The 22,840-nt window shown below is 37.0% G+C and overlaps 1 protein-coding gene across 2 annotated transcripts in view; it reads right to left on the bottom strand.

Annotated features, from left to right (window-relative positions):
• LOC126262336 (mediator of RNA polymerase II transcription subunit 18) overlaps positions 1–4,658 on the bottom strand; it is a 66,655-nt gene extending 61,997 nt beyond the window's left edge. The window contains exons 1-2 of one of the 2 annotated variants that reach the window (XM_049958895.1): positions 4,593–4,658; positions 4,101–4,305 (exon numbers count right to left, since the gene is read on the bottom strand). In XM_049958895.1, coding sequence (XP_049814852.1) covers positions 4,101–4,305; positions 4,593–4,619 — 232 coding nt within the window. In that variant the 5' untranslated portion in view covers positions 4,620–4,658. Of the gene's footprint in view, positions 1–4,100; positions 4,306–4,406; positions 4,563–4,592 lie in introns of those variants that run through there. The other variant, XM_049958896.1, reaches the window with a different exon arrangement.
• Positions 4,659–22,840: the final 18,182 nt, after the last annotated feature.

The following is a 22,840-nucleotide window of genomic DNA, read 5'->3' as shown; positions in this document are numbered from 1 at the left end:
TTGGCATCACATCCTTTGACTTCACAATGTAATCAGAGATGAAAGGTGTGGAATGTATGATGATACAAGATGTGACTGGCTAAAGAGAATCATCTGGATGATCCTATGTTCCTTGGTAATACATCTCATGGCATCATTTAGACTGATAAGCATCATAGCCAGAAAAGCTTTTTTGTTTGTTCCATCAGTTGCAGTCTTCTTCCATGTTCAGCAGTCCATTCACACTAGTGTCCTAATAATTTGTGCAAGAGCCTCACACATTTGACATCGATGATCAGGATACAGACACACATCAGTTTCCTGAACTCATTTTTTTTTACACTCAATATTTCAGCATGTCTAACTTCTAGTCGCTGGTGTTCATGCCTGTGAGCAAGAAATTACATGAAATGATCTGTCAGTTCAGCAGTTAAGGTAAGCAAACAGTCTAAAAGCTTGACACGACAATATAGCATGGCCTGAGAGCCTCATTTGCATGTGATCAGCCGGCCGCAGTGGTCTAGCGGTTCTGGCGCTGCAGTCCGGAACCGCGGGACTGCTACGGTCACAGGTTCGAATCCTGCCTCGGGCATGGGTGTGTGTGTGATGTCCTTAGGTTAGTTAGGTTTAAGTAGTTCTAAGTTCTAGGGGACTTATGACCTAAGATGTTGAGTCCCGTAGTGCTCAGAGCCATTTGAACCATTTTTTTGCCTGTGATCACACTACCGTGGCCAATTCAAGTGCTTTGCCTTTCAATGAAATACCATAGTTTTTTTTAACACTTGTGCAGACAGTATCAATTTCAACACTGTCTCAGTGTACTCATCTTCTCAAAAGCTTTTGAAAGGCATTAAGTTGTATATAATTCCATTTAAGAAATCATAATTGCTTCAATATATCAATTCATCATGTGCCCCTCCGTATACCATCATTTGCCAAAAATCTGCTTGTGTCTATATATGTGTGGATGGATATGTGTGTGTGTGCGCGAGTGTATACCCGTCCTTTTTTCCCCCTAAGGTAAGTCTTTCCGCTCCCAGAATTGGAATGACTCCTTACCCTCTCCCTTAAAACCCACATCCTTTCGTCTTTCCCTCTCCTTCCCTCTTTCCTGATGAGGCAACAGTTTGTTGCGAAAGCTAGAATTTTGTGTGTATGTTTGTGTTTGTTTGTGGTCTTTTGACCTGCCAGCACTTTCATTGGGTAAGTCACATCATCTTTGTTTTTAGATATATTTTTCCTACGTGGAATGTTTCCCTCTATTATAACCATATCATTAATTTGAAATAAACTTTAAAATGATATTATGCAAAGTGAAGAGAAAGTAGAAGAAGAGACGGGAGATATGATGCTGCGAGATGAATTTGACAGCCCACTGAAAGACCTGAGGTAAAATGTGGCATCTGGAATAGACAATAATCTCACAAAATTATTGAGACCCTAGGAAGAACGTAGTGTGATAAAACTATTCCATCTGATACATAAGATATATGAGACACATAAAGTACCTTAAAGCTCCAAGAAGAAAGTAATAATTCCAAACACAAAGAAGGAAGATGCTGACAGATGTGAATACTAAGCAACAATAAGAGTAATAATGGTTCCAAAATACTGACACATTACATTATAATGTTGAGGGCTTGAGTAAAATCGATGTATTTGAGGCCTTAGTTACAGATCTAGCTCCACATGTAATCGTGGTTACAGAGCATCAAAAGCTAACCATAATATTCAGTATTATAAGTTACAGAAGTATAATCTTACATCGTTTTTTTTTGTAGAACAGAACATAAAGGAGGGGGTGTTGCTACTTACGTAAGGAAATGTAACCTAATAAGTTCTGTAGAAAAAGTATCATGGGTTAATGATTATTGTATCGAGAAAGACTTTGAAGCAGTGATAGTTAAGTTAATGATTGTATCCGTCCCACTTATTGTGGTAGGTATATATCGAGCCCCTTCTGGTAATCTCGAGGTTTTCCTGGAAGCACTGGATAGTGTATTGGGGAAGCTAAGCAAGGGTGCAATACAGTAAATATTATAATGCTAGGAGACTTTAATATAAACACACTAAGCAACAGCCAGGAATGCAAAGGTTTACAAGACTGCATACGATCCTATGATATTAAAGATCTACTTGGTCATGTGCCCACTAGAATAACTGAGTCAAGCAGCACTTCCATAAATCATGTAATGACCAATTATGAAAATGTTGTCAGCACAGAATGTAAACAGGCAGATATCTGATCATCTAGGACAATTATTAGTGATTGGTTGTCTTAATAAACTTAAACAAAACAAAAAATATGAGAATAGAAGATTATTTTCTGAATACAACATCACCTTGCTAAAGAAAACTTTGGGTCAAAAATCTTGGGAATCAGTTTATAGAGAAAGGGGAGTTGACAGCAAATGGGAAGTATTTATAAAAATTTTAACTAGGCATATTGATATTACTATCCCGGCAAAGAAGATCAATGTAACTAAAAATAAACCTCCAGTAGTAAAACTGGATGAAAAAACGAAAAGACTCAAAGAAGGAATGGAGTATGTGTATAAGCGACACAGAGAAATCAGTCTTGATTCATATAAAGAGGATTATAAAAAATATAAATATGAGTATCGTAAGGAAGTAAGGAGAAGGAAAGTAGAACATATTAGTAAACAGATCAGAAATTCTGACTGTGTCTCAAAGTCGTGCTGGGCAGTAGTTAATGATATGAGGAACACTGATTCAAAAACTGAAATTAATAATATAGAGTTAAGTATACATAATGATAATTTTTCTGATCCTTATATAGTTAGCAATATATTTAATGATTACTTTATAGATGCTATTGAAAATGATACTTGCATGAAACAAGGAAAATAGGTGGATTAAAAGGAGAAATGAAGACCTATACAAAAATACAGAAAAGATCACAGATACAATGAGGAAGAGACGGCTAAAATTTTATGGACATTTAAAGAGAATGGAAGAAACACGTATTACAAAGAAAATTTTTAATTACGTTAGTAAGCTGAAAAACACTGTAGGATGGATAGAAGCAGTAAAGAAAGACGCCAACAAAATAGGTGTTACAGAAGAAATAATATGTGACAGGAATAACTTTAGGCTACTTATAGAAAACACAAACTATGAAGAAGATGCGCCAAAACCTCGACCCAAGAGAGTGTGGACAGATGAGCAGAGACGAGCAGTTGGCAAGAAAATGAAGAAGTACTGGGAAGAACGGAAGAAAAAGAAACACCATAAGTCTTAAGTTGTATGCGGTCCATAGCTGGCCAAATTCATAATAAAAAAAAAATTATTTGTTGGATTGTAGCTTTGCACAGAAGTGAACTGTGACAAGCAGTTCAGATATGAAGTGAATACGAGGTCTCAAAATGTGGTGCAACTGAAAAATGCTGAAGCTGGACAGGTAGAATTATTAAAGCGGTACTGAATAAAATTGAGGAGAAAAGTAATTTATGGCATAACATGACTAAAAGCAAGTACTAGTTGGTTTGACACATCATGAGGGAAGCAAGGAATTGTCAATTTGGTAATGGAGTTAAGTGTGGTTGTTGAAAAAATGAGGGTGACAAAGGCTTGACTAAAGTAAGCAGGCTCAAACTGATGCAGTTTGCAGTGCTTATGTTCAGATAATGAAGCTTGTATAGGAAGGATTAGTGTGGATATTGTAAATTCAAAGAAGCAAATAAAAAATGTCATCGATCATATTGTTCGGTGATTACCACAGTCATCCACTTACTAAACACGTTGTGATGTATACTCTGAAACTCAGACAGATCTAAAAATTAAAATATATATATATATCTCACACACACACACACACACACACACACACACACACACGAGCGAAATGGGGCTGTCCTCTCACAAAAGCAATCACACCATTTGTCACTGGACAATAAGAAAATACCTTTGCCCTACCAACGTGGGTTGTAAGTGGTGATATCAAATAACCGTGGAGCACCACAGTACGCATATTTACTTTGTAATATGTTTCTCGAAGAAGTAAAGTTTTTTGTAATGAAAATCTTATCGAAGACTATTTCAAAATGTTTCCCGAGTTTCAAACTCGCGACGAAACTGAATAGTAATTTACGCTCACTTACGAATACTGAAGCACATCTCATGATCATGGAACTGTTCTGGGCCAGAGTCGACGTTGTCACAAAGTCCTCTGAGACGGTGTAGCAACACTTCTACAGCTGAATCTAGCACGCTACCTTGTAACAGATACTCTTGACTAGGAACAATGCTGCTATTCATCGCAGCCGTAAGGCTTTCCATTGCTGTGCTAATGGGTTGTGCCATTTTCTGTAATAAAAGAAGAACAGTTTTACTGAAATAATGTTATGCGAGAAAAAGCATAGCACAAAAACAAAATTGATAGCCACAAAAAGTTAAAATTAACTTACACAGAGAACAAGCAACGAATGCTATTTTTCTTTTTAACTTAGAAATCTGACATACATTCTTTCATAACAACCCACAACACAAACTACACCCGACTACACCAGATAGGCGAATAGTTGACAAACAAAGTCAAACATCATAAACTTGAAGAGATAACATATACATCTAGGCATTACAGATATGCAGACCTCAACTACTGGAAGCACCGATTTCATTATGTTTAGACTGTGCCAAGATCATGTCAAGAGAAGTCGTATATCGACTTTTGTGGTCGTTCGAGACGTTTCGCCAGGGTGCCGCCAAAGCGTCAATCCGTTCTTTGGCGTGCTTTTTATTTGGGTTATTTCTGCTATCTTTTCTGTGAATATGTCCGCAACATTTGCGATCATAATGAGGAGAAAGCTGAGACATTTCAGCATCGATAATAAGGGCCAGTTTTGTGGCTACTGTGGTACCCAAGAAGAAATTGAGGAACTTTTGACGCAGCTGAAGTGCATTGGGTATTCATATTCGGCAAGGAGAAGCTTTCATAAGCAAAATCATTCTGATGTATCCAGAAGTAAGTGAATAAGAGTGATATTTTATTCTGTTTTACTGCACTGTGTTGCTCTCAGCGAACAAATATGGTTACAATTGTCTGTTATCTCAGCACTTTATAGTGTAACGATACGCGCAGTTACTCCTACCAAGTGGTCACGAAAACTAGTGTTCCGATTGTAGAAAACAAGTTTTGCCTTACTTTCCAACCATTTCGTTGTAAACATTGTTTCTACGTTTGCAGGTTGTGAAAGATTCTTCTTTAACGTTAAGAAAGGGAATGTAGCGATAAGATTTTTCGGAAGCCCGTTCTTAGTACAAACTGCGAGCCACCGGGAGTGCGTACTCGGTCCCAAGTACCGAGAGAAAAAAAAAAAAATTGCTGTTCTGGTTTGTAGCATGTTTTTCACTTTATTTATCCATTCGTAAATAATTGGTAAGATGTAGTACAATGTTACATTGTGTGGTTGCAAAACAGTTTACATTGGTTCTTAAAATTTATTTTTACATAAGTCATATCCTTACTGTTAACTATGTTATAAATACAGTCAATTATGTTTGATATAATGGGTGTCTTCAAAGTGTTTCTAGTTGAAAATCAAATAATAGTCTTAAGGATACAGGGTATACGGGTATAAATGTAAAAATCAGCACCTATTTCTTGCAGCCACTGTTTGTAATGCATATGTTTTACAGATTTTTTGTTGATATCAGGTAATGCAGCACACTTTCTAGACAAATTAGAAGTATTTTTAAAATTTTTGAACCTGCTTCGGATTATTAAAAAAATTACAAAGAAATTAATGCATTTTCTTGCAAATTGCTTCCTCAAATTGAGGTACCATTTAATCCAATGTTATACATTTGAAGGAGTCCAAATTTTTACCAGATATGCGTGACATAGTGACTAAGGTACTAGACCTATTTAAGGTAAGAGCACCTATGGTTGACAGGTCACCTAAAGTCGACATACAATTTTAAAATGTTTCAAATAAGGAAACGAAGCAATTAAGAAGGCTGTACTTTTAACATACATTGTTGTTATACATTGTTTAACTGTGGTATCTACAAAGTCATAGAAAAAGCATTGTGGTTTTGGGAGGGAAAAGCCACATTTGTTATTGTTAAAAGAAAAGAAAAAAATTCATTCAGGTCTATGTTTATGTGCTGCTCCATGACTCTGCTGTCAATATCTTTATTCTTTGCTTGTGTGTAACTTCTGTGTTTCTTTCAGTAAATGTGTTTTTTTTCGTATCCAGGGTGTAACTATAAACTTAATATAATGTTTTCTTGCCTTTAAAATAATATTTTTCATCAGGTTATGGGCCCAGTACACGTGTAAAGGCAAACAATATAGTTTAATTAAAACAATATATGAAATGAGCCTATGTCTGAGAAGAGGCATGATTGCTAGCGGCGATTATAAGATCAGCGTTGATAAGCTTGAAGAACCTGACGACTGGGCGAAATGGAAATGGCATATTTCTATGGTGCTGCGTTCATATGGACTAGGAGAATATTATTAACGGTACGCGTGAACGTGTAGAGTTGCCGCAAGATGCGACAAGTGCACAAATAGAAGCGTACGTGGAATGGCACAAGGAAGACGCAAAGGCAGCAAGTCTTTTAGCAAGTGCGCTATGTAAACCTGTTCCAAAACTCGTCTTAACGTGCAAGAATGCTAAAGAAATCTGGGACAAATTACGCGCCCGATTTGAACGTAGCAGTACTCAGCGTTTGAATATGTTGATTGAAACATTTTTTCCGTGTTAGACGTGATGAAACGGAAGATATTAGTGCACATGTGGCCAAACTGCAAAAGCTATTTGTGGACCTGAACGATGAATTAGCAAAACATGAAGAAAATACGCTATCTGAAAGAATCTTAAATGATCGAATTTCGACTACACTGGGAAAAGACTACGACAATTTTAAGGATCTCTGGGATACGATAGCGATAGAAAAGCAAAGCTTTAATTTATTAATTGAAAAACTCTGTACTAGTGAACTACGTGAACAAGACATTAATGGAAGTGCAGCTTTCATCGTTTCTAAAACAAGAAAACGGCAAACAAGTAATCAACAAGTAAAGATGACGAAGTCACAATTAAAACAGACGTTTCCGTGTAATATATGCAAACAATTAGTTTACTGGACAGCAGAGTGTCCACAGAACACTCGTGACAGCAATAAAAGAAAAGAGAAGAAGCGAGAAAGTGAACACGCTGCATTTACTTCATACACTATGGGTGTGTGTACCAGTAATCACAGTGACCCAAATAAATGGTATTGCCACAGTGGCGCAACAAATCATATCAATCCCAACAAACAGTATTTTGTTTTTTATAGTGAATTTGATGCTCCTCAAGTAATTTCATTGGGAAAACAAGATGTCAAAATGTGTCCGTATGGTCAAGGAACAGTTTACATCCAAATTCGACGAAACAATAAATGGTACAATGCTAGAATGGACAATGTTTTGTACTTCCCTGATGCAAGTGCTAATCTGTTCTCTGTGAGAGCCATTGCCTGCAGAGGCTACAGTACTAGTTTTAGTTATAATAATGTCTGTGTTCGAAAACAAGTCAATGGCAATATTGTTGTGACAGGTTATGTGAAAAAATGACTTTATGTGTTGAACATGCATGTTGTTAGAAATGCAAAAATGAATCATGTGAACTTGATGACTTCATCCGAAACATTGCAAGTCAACCATGAAAGGTTTGGTCATCAAAATAAACAACATGTGAAGAATATTTTAAAAAGAATGAACATTAATGTGGAAGATGCCAAGAGTGAATTTTGTGACGGCTGTGCGGTTGGAAAGATGCATAGGCTGCCATTCAAAACACGAAAAATACGCTCTACCAGTACTGGTGAATTAATCCACGGGGATGTCAATGGACCAATGAGCACGAAATCTTTTGGAGGTAAGCATTATTATGTATGTTTCAAAGACGATTTTAGTAAATTTCGACGAATTTTCTTTTTAAGACACTAAAGTGAAGTGTATACTATGCTTAAGCAGTTTTTAAATGAAGCACGAACTAATGGACATGTTGTCAAACAATTTAGATGTGATGGTGGCAAAGAATTTAACAATAAGAATGTCAGTGATCTGCTTGCAGACAGGGGAATAGAGCTTCTGATTCCTCCTCCTTACACCCCTGAACAAAATGGTGTGGCTGAATGGGAACATAGGACCATTGTTGAAGCTGCCTGGTCAATGCTAAATCCGAGTAAATTGCCTGAAGGGCTGTGGGCAGAGGCATGTAACACAGCAGTCTACATAATAAATCGTACTGGAAAATCTTCAGTTGAAAATAAAACCCCTTATGAACTATGGTTTAATCGACCAGTAGGACGACTTGATCTTCTCAGAATTTTTGGCACAGGCTGCTATGTTCACATTAACAAACAATTCCGTTCCAAGTTTGATGATAAGGCAGTTTTTGGACGACTTGTTGGATATGTTAATGACAACGAAGGGTTTAGAGTTTGGATTCCATCTAAAAGAAAAGTGGTGTTGAGGCACGATGTGAAATTTAAGCCAGAAATTGTTTGTGATTTACATAGTGATCATGTTGAATTTGAAGTCCCTCAGGAAGAATTTAATGATCCGAATTCATCTAAAGATGACCAATGTAAATCTCCTAGGCTGTACACTTCTGGAGGAAGTCAAACTCAAGAAAAAATTGGCACTCTCGATTCTAGAGAAAGTCAAGAGTCGAGTGAATCTGATGCAAATAAGGAGTTAACAGAATTTCTAAAAGCATAAGCTGCTGAATCTTCTAATGAAGAGAAACAGAAGAATAAAAGACAACGAAGTAAACCAACCTGAATAGAAAGTGGTGAATTTTGTATGGTAACAAAAGATGATGCACTTGAATATAAAGATCAAAACTGTTTTTCAGAAATATTGCAATCAAACGAGAAGGAAGAATGGATGCAAGCTATCAGTGAAGAACTTCAATCACTAAAGAAAAACAATACCTGGGTGTTGGTTGACCGTCCGAAGAATGCCAAAGTATTGCAAAACCGCTGGGCTCTACGGCGAAAGGTCGCAGTCAATGGAGGTACTCGCTTTAAAGCCAGATTGGTTGCAAAAGGCTGTATTTAGAAAGCATGTATTGATTATGACGACGCCTTTAGTCCTGTGGCACGTTATGACACCATACGAACTCTGTTGGCTGTAGCTGCTTCAAAGAAAATGCTGCTAGAACAAATTGATGTAAAGACAGCTTCTTTTGAATGGAATACTTGAAGATGAAGTATATATGGAACGACCAGAAGGTTTCGAAGATGGTACAGGTCGAGTGTGTTTCTTAAAAAGAGAGTCTTTATGGGTTGAAGCAAGCACCACGTTGCTGGAACAAACGTTTTGTTGAGTTCATGAAGAAAGCTGGTTTTTTAAACATTGATGCAAATCCATGCCTATTTTATCGTAGACAAAATGGAAATAGCCTTTATGTGGCAATCCATGTTGATGATGGCCTGATTGTCGGCAGTAACAAGAAAGAAATTGCTGTTTTTACGGATGTTTTACAACATGAATTCGAAATAACAACTGGCAGTCTTGACAATTTTCTTGGCATAAAAATACAGCAATATGAAGATGGAGCAATAATGATAAGTCAAGAGAAATACACAGAAGAAATTCTGCAAAGATTTAGAATGGCAGAATGCAATACAGTCTCAACTCCTTTTGGACGTGAGGACAATAATCAAAACGAAATAGTTTCGTCATCTGTACCCTACCGTGAAGCAATTGGTTGTCTCATGTACCTTTCAACAGTAACTCGTCCAGACATCACTTTTGTAGTCAATATAGCTGCTGGAGCTATGGAGAAACCAACCACTAAAGACTGTGCTGCTCTATGACTCTCCTGTCAATATCTTTATTCTTTGCTTGTGTGTAACGTCTGTGTTTTCTTTTAGTAAATGTGTTTTTTTGTATCCAGGGTGTAATTATAAACTTAAAAAAAAGTTTTCTTACCTTTACAATAATATTTTTCATCAGTTATGACCAGCACTGCAGACAGAAACAAGAAGCAAATCTTAAGGAAATCGCAAGCAGGTAAGTTTCATTCAGTGTGTCTCAACTTATTTCTGTGTGTGTTAGATTAATTTTAATTCTTTTGTGTTACTGAAAAGACTTTATTATTGCATTTGTTTTGTTGAGTGTGGGATAAAATTAGTACTTTAAGCATTCACGTGTATGTCAACTATTGGTTCCTTTAATTTAGCATAATGTTGAATATGACGGAAGTGTCAACTTTAGGTTTCCTATTACAATTTGAGTTATAACTGTATCTGAAAGTAACTTTAATGGCATTCATAATGATAATAGTTTTATTAAGCTATGTCACTTAGAACCCATAATTGACATAGGGTGTCAGCTTTAGGTATTCAAGTGTCGAATTTGGGAGTGCTATCTGATAATTTTAAATCGTTTATTTTCTAGTATCAGTATTCGAAATAATTGTTATTTTTAACTGTGTTTTCCAGAAAGATGGGTCCAAAGGACTATCAACAATACTCACAAGGGTCTTTGATCGAGGCCATTGACGCAATGAACCATGGTATGAGTTATTCTTCTGCTTCAAAACAATTAGGGATTCCAAGGGTAACTTTGTTGGGGAAACATAAGGGGCAGGACCCATTACAAATGAAAATGGGAGTTTCTACAGCATTTTCAGCAGATCAGGGAAATTTTCTAGCTGAATGGTTAATAATGATGGGGAAAAGAGGGTTCCCTGTTTCGAAATAGACATTATTGTATTCCTCCAGAAAGTTGGCTGACGATTTACATCTTAAAGTAAAAGGGTCTTTTCGAGGTAAGAAAAGGTACAATGACTTTATGCGAAGACATTACAATTTAAGCTCAAGGATTTGCCAAAATTTAACTACAAACCAAAGAAATGTCACTCAAGTTAATGTTAAATTTTGTTTTATGGAGGTTCATAGTTATTTTGAGGCGAGGGGGCTAATTTCAGTGTTTGAGGAACCAAGTAGAATTTTTAATGGTGGCGAAACTTCCTTCTCCCTCAATCCAAAGCGTGGAAGGTTCTGGCTGAACGAGGATCGAAGATAGTGTATAAAAGAAGCTAGAAATGATGAAAAGGAGGACATGACAACACTCATAATGGGAAATGAAGTTGGGGAACTTGTTCCACCAGTGATTGTATTTAGGTAAATAGTTTTACCTGGTTATTAATTTTTGTGTCTGTATTCTCTAGCAAGCCTAGTTTACTTTCTGAACATTTTCTTTCAGGTATACCAGAATACCAGCAGCTGTAGCCACAGCAGTACCAAAGGAATGGGCCATTGTGCGTAATGAAAGTGGGTGGATGAAGCACAAAAACTTCTATGAGTATATTGTCAACATTTTCTACCTATGGTTGGTAAAGAAAGGATTTCAGTTCCCAATTGTTTTGTTTCTGGATGGTCATACATCACACATGTCAGTCCCCTGAGTCAGTTTTGTGCAGAGAAGGGCACTGTCAAATAGTGGCCCTATATCCAAATACAACACACATTTTGCAACCTATGGATGTTGCTGTGTTCTGTACTCTAAAAATGTCCTGGAAGCAAAAAAATGCAAGAATGGCACATGGAGTACGGACACTTAAATAAACAAAACTTTGCACACATGTTCAGTTCAGCTGTAGATGGTATAACACGCGAGATCCTTCAGAATGGGTTCTGTAAATGTGGGTTATTTCCCTGGAATGCAGAAGGTCTTGTAGTTCCATAATTAGATGTAACTCAGGCACAAGTGGCAACAACAACAACAGCAATCCCAGAGTCCCAGTTGAAAAAGCACGTAGCTTGGCTCGAAGATCAAATTGGACCAGAGAGACTATGAACTTTTGTGGAAAATGAGGGAGACTGGGCAGATTGGGCAGAAGATTTGTCCCTTTACAACCTTTGGAAGAAAGTAAGTCAACAAGCTATACATGATCTGTCTCAGGAAACAACCTCACCAGCACCATCCTCTGCCTTGTTGAGCTTGCCTCACGTTTCATCACGAGAACAACGTTCTCAACTTCAAGAATGCGAAATACAACACAGTCAGTGACACTTCTAGAACTTAGCACTCCACAAAAAGCCGTAATGACAGAGAGAGAGAGAAAATTCCAGCTGTTGTCACATCTCCTCAAATGATAGATTACTTCCTAAAAAAGGAGGAAATGAAAAACAAACTAGAAATGGAGAAATAAGAAAGGAAGAAGACTAGAGAGGACAAGGAAATTATTCAACAAAAGAAGAGGGAAGAAAGACTAGCCAACAAAGGGAAAAAGAAGGTGGTGGTGTCCGATTCAGATGAGAGTAAAGTTCCGTGAAAAGAATGTGAAAGAAGGGGATTTTATTATTGCAAAATTTGTGGGAGGAAAACGAAATACGTCAATCTTCAGTTACCGTCAATCTCTTCAGTAGGTTTCAAAAGATCTGATAAAAGTTATGGGACTGAAAAGTATTGATGTAAGTAAGACCGAGTTTTTAGCAAATAAAACTGATATTTCCCTTATCTCACACCATCAAATAATTGATGTTGTAGAGATGCTTGAACTGTCAGTGACAGGGGGAAAGGATCAAATATGTTTTCAAAAAGTCGCTTAATGTAAAAGAAAAGTAAGTCATACGTTGGTTTCTGGCATTCTTTTGTAAACTTTAATTTTCAGCAGCAAGCTCCTTTCTGAATTTTCAGTTGCTTTTACTCATCTGTTTAAAGATAATCAATAATTTGGCAAGGAATGTTAATTTTTAAGTACTATATTTACATGTACTTCAGGAGACTTACACCTACTGCAAATATTTGCTGTTAAACGTAAATAATAAAAAAAATTGGTGTGACTAGCATTGCAGTTTTCTTTCCTTTGGGAATATGGAAATTATGTCGACTACAGGTGCCAAAATTGTTAACTTTAGGAGCACGGCAATTTGAGGGTGTCTATTTTAGGTGCAATTCAAGGGTTCACATTTCCTTTTTTTTTAGAAAAACATAGAATTTCATTTTTACAAGACATGATATTGTAGGTGAAAGCTGAGACTCTGAAGTTCCAGAAAATAATTTTAGAACCTGTAATTATTTAATAGCATGGCCATAATATTAAACAGTAGGAAAAAATTGTCTTAACCTGTCGACCATAGGTACTCTTACCTTAATTCCACCTATTGTGTATATTACAAGGATAAAAAATAGCACATCTCACATTTTAATTTTTATAAATTTTTTCCTAATAAAAATGTTATTTTTCTATAATTTAGTTGATTCTGCAATAAAGCTTAGGTCTACTACATAGGTACGTACTGTTGCAAGTTACAGAAAATAATTAGAGCGATGCTTAATAAAGTTTAGGAAATATTTGTACCTGAATTCTGATAAAATACAACTTGCGGGAAATTGCAAATGAAGGTAAGAGTCTAATTAAACTGTGCCACAGAACATTCCTGAAGCATAGCCTTCATCCTGCAGCATTTCTTCATCATCAAGCTACCTCTTGGCATTCCTTTTAGCACTTCTTGCCTCTTTGCTAACTTGAAGAGCGAATCTTTCAGATTCATGCACCTGTTGTCTGCCACATGCAAGCAGTTGATCTTTCATGTTAGAGCGACACTTTATCAGATTAGATTAGATTAGTTTTTCGTTCCATAGATCCATGCTGAGGAGATCCTCGTAGATGTGGAACATGTCAATTTTTTTAAGCTGAAATAACAATACTAATAGTATGAATACATACAATACATCATTTATTTCTATTAAAAAATTCGTCATTGGAATAGAAGGAGTTGGCCACTAGTAAGTCTTTCAGGCTCCTTTTAAACTGATCTTTATTTGTAACTAAATTTTTTTATGTTTGCTGGCAAATTGTTGAAGATGAGTGTTCCTGAGTAGTGGACCCCTTTTTGAACTAAAGTAAGTGCAGATCATTTTTGTTCCTGGTATTGTATCTATGAACTGAGCTGTTTGTTGGAAAAAGAGATATATTATTTAGGACAAATTTCATTAAGGAGTAAATATACTGAGAGGCAGTAGTTAGTATACCCAGTTCTTTGAAGAGGTTTCTACAGGACGTCCGTGAATTTACTCCACAAATAATACATATTACACGTTTTTGGACTCCGAAAACTTTTGTTTGACTTGAAGAGTTACCCCAAAATATCATACCATATGACATTATGGAATGAAAGTAGGCAAAGTATGTAAGCTTTTTCATTTTTATGTCGCCTAGGTCAGCTAACACTCGAATTGCAAATACAGATTTGTTAGGACGTTTCTGCAGTACTGTGGTGTGCTCCTCCCAACTGAATTTATTATCAAGTTGTAATTCCAGGAATTTAAGACTGTCAACCTCTTCTATCTGCTCTTCTTCATACTTTATGCATATGCTGGGTGGAAACCTCTTACAGGTTCTGAATTGCATATAGTGAGTCTTTTCGAAATTTAATGTCAGTGAGTTGGCTTTAAACCATTTATTAATATCCATGAAAATATCATTAGCAGATCTTTAGCAGATCTTTCTAGAACTACACTCGACGTATTATTTATTGCAATACTTGTATCATCTGCAAAGAAAACGAACTCTGTTTCTGGCAGTGTAACTGATGAGAGGTCATTAATGTACACAAGAAAAAGCAATGGTCCTAAAATGGATCCTTGTGGGACTCCACAATGTTATTTCTTCCCATTCTGATGATGACTGATGACTTAATTCACTAGTCCCTAGCACTGATACCCTTTGTTTCCTGTTAGCGAGGTATGACTTGAACCTTTTGCAGCACTGTCCGTGACACCATAGAATTCTAATTTATTTAAAAGGATGTTGTGGTTCACACAATCAAATGCCTTTGACAAATCACAGAAAATACCTGCTGCTTGTAATTTGTTATTTAATGAATTAAGGACATTTTCACTGTAGGTGTAAATAGCCTTCTCGATATCAGAAACCTTCATAAATCCAAACTATGTTCTTGATAATATGTTATTTGTGGTCAGATGGTTGGGAAGCTGCCTGTACATTACTCTTTCTAAAATATTTGAGAATGCTGGCAAAAGTGAAATCGGTCTGTAGTTTGATGGTATCTCTTTATCCCCTTTCTTGAATAGAGGCTTAATATCTGCATATTTTATCCAGTCAGGAAATGTCCCAGTTATAATTGACTGGTTACACAAGTAACTTAGAATTGTACTAAACTCACAAGAACATGCTTTAATTAACTTTGTTGATATTTCATCGTAACCACTAGAATGCTTTGTTTTTAAAGAATTTATTGTGGAAGTTATTTCTTTTGGTGAAGTGAGTGACATATTCATGTACCTGAAGCTATTTGTAAAGGCTGGTTTCAGATATTCAAGGGCATTATTTACTGATGCTGACAATCTAGCGGTTATGATGAAATATCAACAAAGTTAGTTAATTAAAGTTTGTTCTTATGAGTTTAGTACAATTCTAAGTTACTTGTGTAACCAGTCAATTATAACTGGGACATTTCCTGACTGAATAAAATATGCAGATATTAAGCCTCTATTCAAGAAAGGGGATAAAGAGATACCATCAAACTACAGACCGATTTCACTTTTGCCAGCATTCTCAAATATTTTAGAAAGAGTAATGTACAGGCAGCTTCCCAACCATCTGACCACAAATAACATATTATCAAGAACACAGTTTGGATTTCTGAAGGTTTCTGATATCGAGAAGGCTATTTACACCTACAGTGAAAATGTCCTTAATTCATTAAATAACAAATTACAAGCAGCAGGTATTTTCTGTGATTTGTCAAAGGCATTTGATTGTGTGAACCACAACATCCTTTTAAATAAATTAGAATTCTATGGTGTCACGGACAGTGCTGCAAAAGGTTCAAGTCATACCTCGCTAACAGGAAACAAAGGGTGTCAGTGCAAGGGACTAGTGAATTAAGTCATCAGTCATCATCAGAATGGGAAGAAATAACATTGTGGAGTCCCACAAGGATCCATTTTAGGGCCATTGCTTTTTCTTGTGTACATTAATGACCTCTCATCAGTTACACTGCCAGAAACAGAGTTCGTTTTATTTGCAGATGATACAAGTATTGCAATAAATAACACGTCGAGTGTAGTTCTAGAAAAATCTGCTAATGATATTTTCATGGATATTAATAAATGGTTTAAAGCCAACTCACTGACATTAAATTTCGAAAAGACTCACTATATGCAATTCAGAACCTGTAAGAGGTTTCCACCCAGCATATGCATAAAGTATGAAGAAGGGCAGATAGAAGAGGTTGACAGTCTTAAATTCCTGGAATTACAACTTGATAATAAATTCAGTTGGGAGGAGCACACCACAGTACTGCAGAAACGTCCTAACAAATCTGTATTTGCAATTCGAGTGTTAGCTGACCTAGGCGACATAAAAATGAAAAAGCTTACATACTTTGCCTACTTTCATTCCATAATGTCATATGGTATGATATTTTGGGGTAACTCTTCAAGTCAAACAAAAGTTTTCGGAGTCCAAAAGCGTGTAATATGTATTATTTGTGGAGTAAATTCACGGACGTTCTGTAGAAACCTCTTCAAAGAACTGGGTATACTAACTACTGCCTCTCAGTATATTTACTCCTAAATGAAATTTGTCCTAAATAATATATCTCTTTTTCCAACAAACAGCTCAGTTCATACATACAATACCAGGAACAAAAATGATCTGCACAAGGACTTAAAAGCACTTACTTTAGTTCAAAAAGGGGGTCCACTTCTCAGGAACACTCATCTTCAACAATTTGCCAGCAAACATAAAAAAAGGGGCAAGAAGTGCTAAAAGGAATGCCAAGAGGAAGCTTGATGATGAGGAATTGCTGCAGGATGAAGGCTATGCTTCAGGAATGTTCTGTGGCACAGTTTAATTAGACTCTTATCTTCATTTGCAATTTCCCGCAAGTTGTATTTTATCAGAATTCAGGTACAAATATTTCCTAAACTTTATTAAGCATCGCTCTAATTATTTTCTGTAACTTGCAACAGTACATACCTATGTCGTAGACCTAAGCTTTATTGCAGAATCAACTAAATTATAGAAAAATAACATTTTTATTAGGAAAAAAATTATAAAAATTAAAATGTGAGATGTGCTATATTTTATCCTTGTAATATACACAATAGGTGGAATTAAGGTAAGAGTACCTATGGTCGACAGGTTAAGACAATTTTTTCCTACTGTTTAATATTATGGCCATGCTATTAAATAATTACAGGTTCTAAAATTATTTTCTGGAACTTCAGAGTCTCAGCTTTCACCTACAATATCATGTCTTGTAAAAATGAAATTCTATGTTTTTCTAAAAAAAAAGGAAATGTGAACCCTTGAATTGCACCTAAAATAGACACCCTCAAATTGCCGTGCTCCTAAAGTTAACAATTTTGGCACCTGTAGTCGACATAATTTCCATATTCCCAAAGGAAAGAAAACTGCAATGCTAGTCACACCAATTTTTTTTTTATTATTTACGTTTAACTGCAAACATTTGCAGTAGGTGTAAGTCTCCTGAAGTACATGTAAATATAGTACTTAAAAATTAACATTCCTTGCCAAATTATTGATTATCTTTAAACAGATGAGTAAAAGCAACTGAAAATTCAGAAAGGAGCTTGCTGCTGAAAATTAATGTTTACAAAAGAATGCCAGAAACCAATGTATGACTTACTTTTCTTTTACATTAAGCGACTTTTTGAAAACATATTTGATCCTTTCCCCCTGTCACTGACAGTTCAAGCATCTCTACAACATCAATTATTTGATGGTGTGAGATAAGGGAAATATCAGTTTTATTTGCTAAAAACTCGGTCTTACTTACATCAATACTTTTCATTCCCATAACTTTTATCAGATCTTTTGACACCTACTGAACAAATTGAAGGTAACTGAAGATTGACGTATTTCGTTTTCCTCCCACAAATTTTGCAATATTAAAATCTCCTTTCACATTCTTTTCACGGAACTTTACTCTCATCTGGATCGGACACCACCACCTTCTTTTTCCCTTTGTTGGCTAGTCTTTCTTCCCTCTTCTTTTGTTGAATAATTTCCTTGTCCTCTCTAGCCTTCTTCCTTTCTTGTTTCTCCATTTCTAGTTTGTTTTTCATTTCCTCCTTTTTTAGGAAGTAATCTATCATTTGAGGAGATGTGACAACAGCTGGAATTTTCTCTCTCTTTCTCTTTACTCTAGTTGAAGCGGTATGACTAGGCCAAAACAAAGCTCTTTTAAAGGGTGATGGTATAAATCCTGCACTACTGGATGGTTTCGACTTATTTGTTGTCATTATGGCTTTTTGTGGAGTGATAAGTTCTAGAAGTGTCACTGACTGTGTTGTATTTCGCATTCTTGAAGTTGAGAAGGTTGTTCTGGTGATGAAACGTGAGGCAAGCTCAACAAGGCAGAGGATGGTGCAGGTGAGGTTGTTTCCTGAGACAGATCGTGTATAGCTTGTTGACTTACTTTCTTCCAAAGGTTGTAAAGGGACAAATCTTCTGCCCAATCTGCCCAGTCTCCCTCATTTTCCACAAAAGTTTGTAGTCTCTCTGGTCTAATTTGATCTTCGAGCCAAGCTACGTGCTTTTTCAACTGGGACTCTGGGATTGCTGTTGTTGTTGTTGCCACTTGTGGCTGAGTTACATCTAATTATGGAACTACAACAGCTTCTGCATTCCAGGGAAATAATCCACATTTACAGAACCCATTCTGAAGGATTTTGCGTGTTATACCATCTAGAGCTGAACTGAACATGTGTGCAAAGTTTTGTTTATTTAAGTGTCCGTACTCCATGTGCCATTCTTGCATTTTTTTGCTTCCAGGACATTTTTAGAGTACAGAACACAGCAACATCCATAGGTTGCAAAATGTGTGTTGTATTTGGATATAGGGCCACTATTTGACAGTGCCCTTCTCTGCACAAAACTGACTCAGGGGACTGACATGTGTGATGTATGACCATCCAGAAACAAAACAACTGGGAACTGAAATCCTTTCTTAACCAACCATCGGTAGAAAGTGTTGGCAATATACTCATGGAAGTTTTCGTGCTTCATCCGCCCACTTTCATTACACACAATGGCCCATTCCTTTGGTACTGCTGTGGCTACAGCTGCTGGTATTCTGGTGTACCTGAAAGAAAATGTTCAGAAAGTAAACTAGGCTTGCTAGAGAATACAGATACAAAAATTAATAACCAGGTAAAACTATTTACCTAAATACAATCATTGGTGGAACAAGTTCCCCAACTTCATTTCCCATAATGAGTGCTGTCATGTTCTCCTTTTCATCATTTCTAGCTCCTTAATACACTATCTTCGATCCTCGTTCAGCCAGAACCTTCCACGCTTTGGATTGAGGGAGAAGGAAGTTTCGCCACCATTAAAAATTCTACTTGGTTCCTCAAACACTGAAATTAGCCCCCTCGCCTCAAAATAACTATGAACCTCCTTAAAACAAAATTTAACATTAACTTGAGTGACATTTCTTTGGTTTGTAGTTAAATTTTCGCAAATTCTTGAGCTTAAATTGTAATGTCTTTGCATAAAGTCATTGTACCTTTTCTTACTGCGAAAAAACTCTTTTACTTTAAGCCTTAATTCGTCAGCCAACTTTCTGTCAGAATACAATGTCTGTTTCGAAACAGGGAACCCTCTTTTCCCCATGATTATTACCCATTCAGCTATCAAAATTCCCTGATCTGCTGAAAATGCTGTAGAAACTCCCATTTTCATTTGTAATGGGACTTGCCCCTTATGTTTCCCCATCAAAGTGACCTTTGGAAATCCCTAATTGTTTTGAAGCAGAAGAATAACTCATACCATGGTTCACTGCATCAATGGCCTCAATCAAAGACCCCTTAAGTTTATAATTACACCCTGGATACGAAAAAAACCACATTTTCTAAAAGAAACACAGAAGTTACACACAAGTAAAGAATAAAGATATTGACAGCAGAGTCATAGAGCAGCACATGAACATAGACCTCAATGAATTTTTTTCTTTTCTTTTAACACTTCCTCCAAAAGAAAAAATCATGAAATTATTGCTTTGTCTCTTGCATGCCAATTTCTGAACTTATAAAATTAAATCGAACTCGTTCAAGGGGTTTCGTCAAAATATCTACCAACTGGTTGTGTCCATCAATGTGTTCCAAGAAAATCTCACCATTTAGATATCTTTCACAAACATAGAAATGTCGGACCTCTATATGTTTTGAGCGTCGATGATATTCTGAATTTTTTGCTAACTTCAATGCACTAGCATTGTCAATGTAAAGAACTGGAGGCTGCCCCAACATTTCCGCTAATTCTGATAGCAGACGATGTAACCAAAGTAACTCTTTCACTCCTTCACTAGCTGCAATTATTTCCGCCTCGGTTGTGGATGTGGCCACTACTTTCTGCAAGTGACTTTCCATGACACTGCACCACTTGACTACTTTGCAAGAATTCCAGTTGTTGAGTGCCTTGTCCGGTTATCACCTGCGAAATCTGCACCAGCGTAAATCCTTAACTCTTCTTTTTTATTATATACAATTCCAAAATTTAAGGTCCCTTTCAAATACCGGAAAAACGCTTTACTGTATTCCAGTCTTCAGTGGTTGGTTTCTCCATAGCTCCAGCAGCTTTATTAAGTACAAAAGTGATGTCTGGACGAGTTACTGTTGAAAGGTACATCAGACAACCAATTGCTTCAAGGTAGGGTACAGATGACGAAACGTCTTCGTGTTGATTATTGTCCTCACGTCCAATAGAAGTTGAGACTGTATTGCATTCTGCCATTCTAAATCTTTGCAGAATTTCTTCTGTGTATTTCTCTTGACTTATCATTATTGCTTCATCTTCATATTGCTTTATTTTTATGCCAAGAAAATTGTCAAGACTGCCAGTTGTTATTTCGAATTCATGTTGTAAAACATCCATAAAAACAGCAATTTCTTTCTTGTTACTGCCGACAATCAGGCCATCATCAACGTAGATTGCCAAATGAAGGCTATTTCCATTTTGTCTACGATAAAATAGGCATGGATTTGCATCAATGTTTAAAAAACCAGCTTTCTTCATGAACTCAACAAAACGTTTGTTCCAGCAACGTGGTGCTTGCTTCAACCCATAAAGACTCTCTTTTTAAGAAACACACTCGACCTGTACCATCTTCGAAACCTTCTGGTTGTTCCTTATACTGGGTGTTACAAAAAAGGTACAGCCAAACTTTCAGGAAAAATTCCTCACACACAAATAAAGAAAAGATGTTATGTGGACATGTGTCCTGAAACGCTTAATTTCCATGTTAGAGCACATTTTAGTTTCGTCAGTATGTACTGTACCTCCTCGGTTCACTGACAGTTGGCCCAATTGAAGGAAGCTAATGTTGACTTCGGTGCTTGTGTTGACAGGCGACTCATTGCTCTACACTACTAGCATCAAGCACATCAGTACGTAGTATCAACAGATTAGTGTTAATCACGAACGTGGTTTTGCAGTCAGTACAATGTTTACAAATGCGGAGTCGGCAGATGCCCACTTGATGTATAGATTACCACGGGGCAATAGCCGTGGCGCGGTACGTTTGTATCGAGACAGATTTCCAGAACGAAGGTGTCTCGACAAGAAGACGTTCGAAGCAATTGATCGGCGTCTTCGGGAGCACCCTATGACTCGCGACTGGGGAAGACCTAGAACGACGAGGACACCTGCAATGGACGAGGCAATTCTTCGTGCAGTTGACGATAACCCTAATGTCAGCGTCAGAGAAGTTGCTGCTGTACAAGGTAACGTTGACCACGTCACTGTATGGAGAGTGCCATGTAAAACGTGTGCAGGCACTATCAGCAACTGACTTGCCTCCACAAGTACACTTCAGCGAATGGTTCATCCAACAATGTGTCAGTCCTCATATAAGTACAAATGTTCTCTTTATGGATGAGATTTCATTCCAGCGTGATCAAATTGTAAATTTTCACAATCAACATGTGTGGGCTGACGAGAATCCGCACGCAATTGTGCAATCATGTCATCAACACAGATTTTCTGTGAACGTTTGGGCAGGCATTGTTGGTGATGAGTTGACTGGGCCCCATGTTCTTCCACCTACGCTCAATGGAGCACGTTATCATGATTTCATACGGGATACTCTACCTGTGCTGCTAGAACATGTGCCTTTACTAGTACGACACAACATGTGGTTCATGCGCGATGGAGCTCCTGCTCATTTCAATCGAAGTGTTCGTACGCTTCTCAACAACACATTCGGTTACCGATGGATTGGTAGAGGCGTACCAATTCCATGGCCTCCACGCTCTCCTGACCTCAACCCTCTTGACTTTCATTTATGGGGGCATTTAAAGCTCTTGTCTACACAACCCCTGTACCAAATGTAGAAACTCTTCGTGCTTGTATTGTGGACGGCTGTGATACAATACGCCAATCTCCAGGGCTGCATCAGCGCATCAGGGATTCCATGCGACGAAGGGTGCATGCATGTATCCTCGCTAACGGAGGATGTTTTGAACATTTCCTGTAACAAAGTGTTTGACGTCACGCTTGTACGTTCTGTAACTGTGTGTTTCCATTCCATGATTAATGTGATTTGAAGAGAAGTAACAAAATGAGCTCTAACATGGAAAGTAGCCGTTTCTGGGGACATGTCCACATAACATATTTTCTTTCTTTGTGTGTGAGGAATATTTCCTGAAAGTTCGGCCGTACCTTTTTGTAACACCCTGAATACTTCATCTTCAAGTATTCCATTCAAAAAAGCTGTCTTTACATCGAATTGTTCTAGTAGGATTTTTTTAGAAGCAGCTACAGCCAATAGAGTTCGTATGGTGTCATAACGTGCCACAGGACTAAAGGAGTCGTTATAATCAATTCCT

Source organism: Schistocerca nitens, chromosome 6, assembly GCF_023898315.1.
Source record: "Schistocerca nitens isolate TAMUIC-IGC-003100 chromosome 6, iqSchNite1.1, whole genome shotgun sequence".
Taxonomy (NCBI): Eukaryota; Metazoa; Arthropoda; class Insecta; order Orthoptera; family Acrididae; genus Schistocerca; species Schistocerca nitens.
This window is presented reverse-complemented; position numbering and strand designations above follow the sequence as displayed.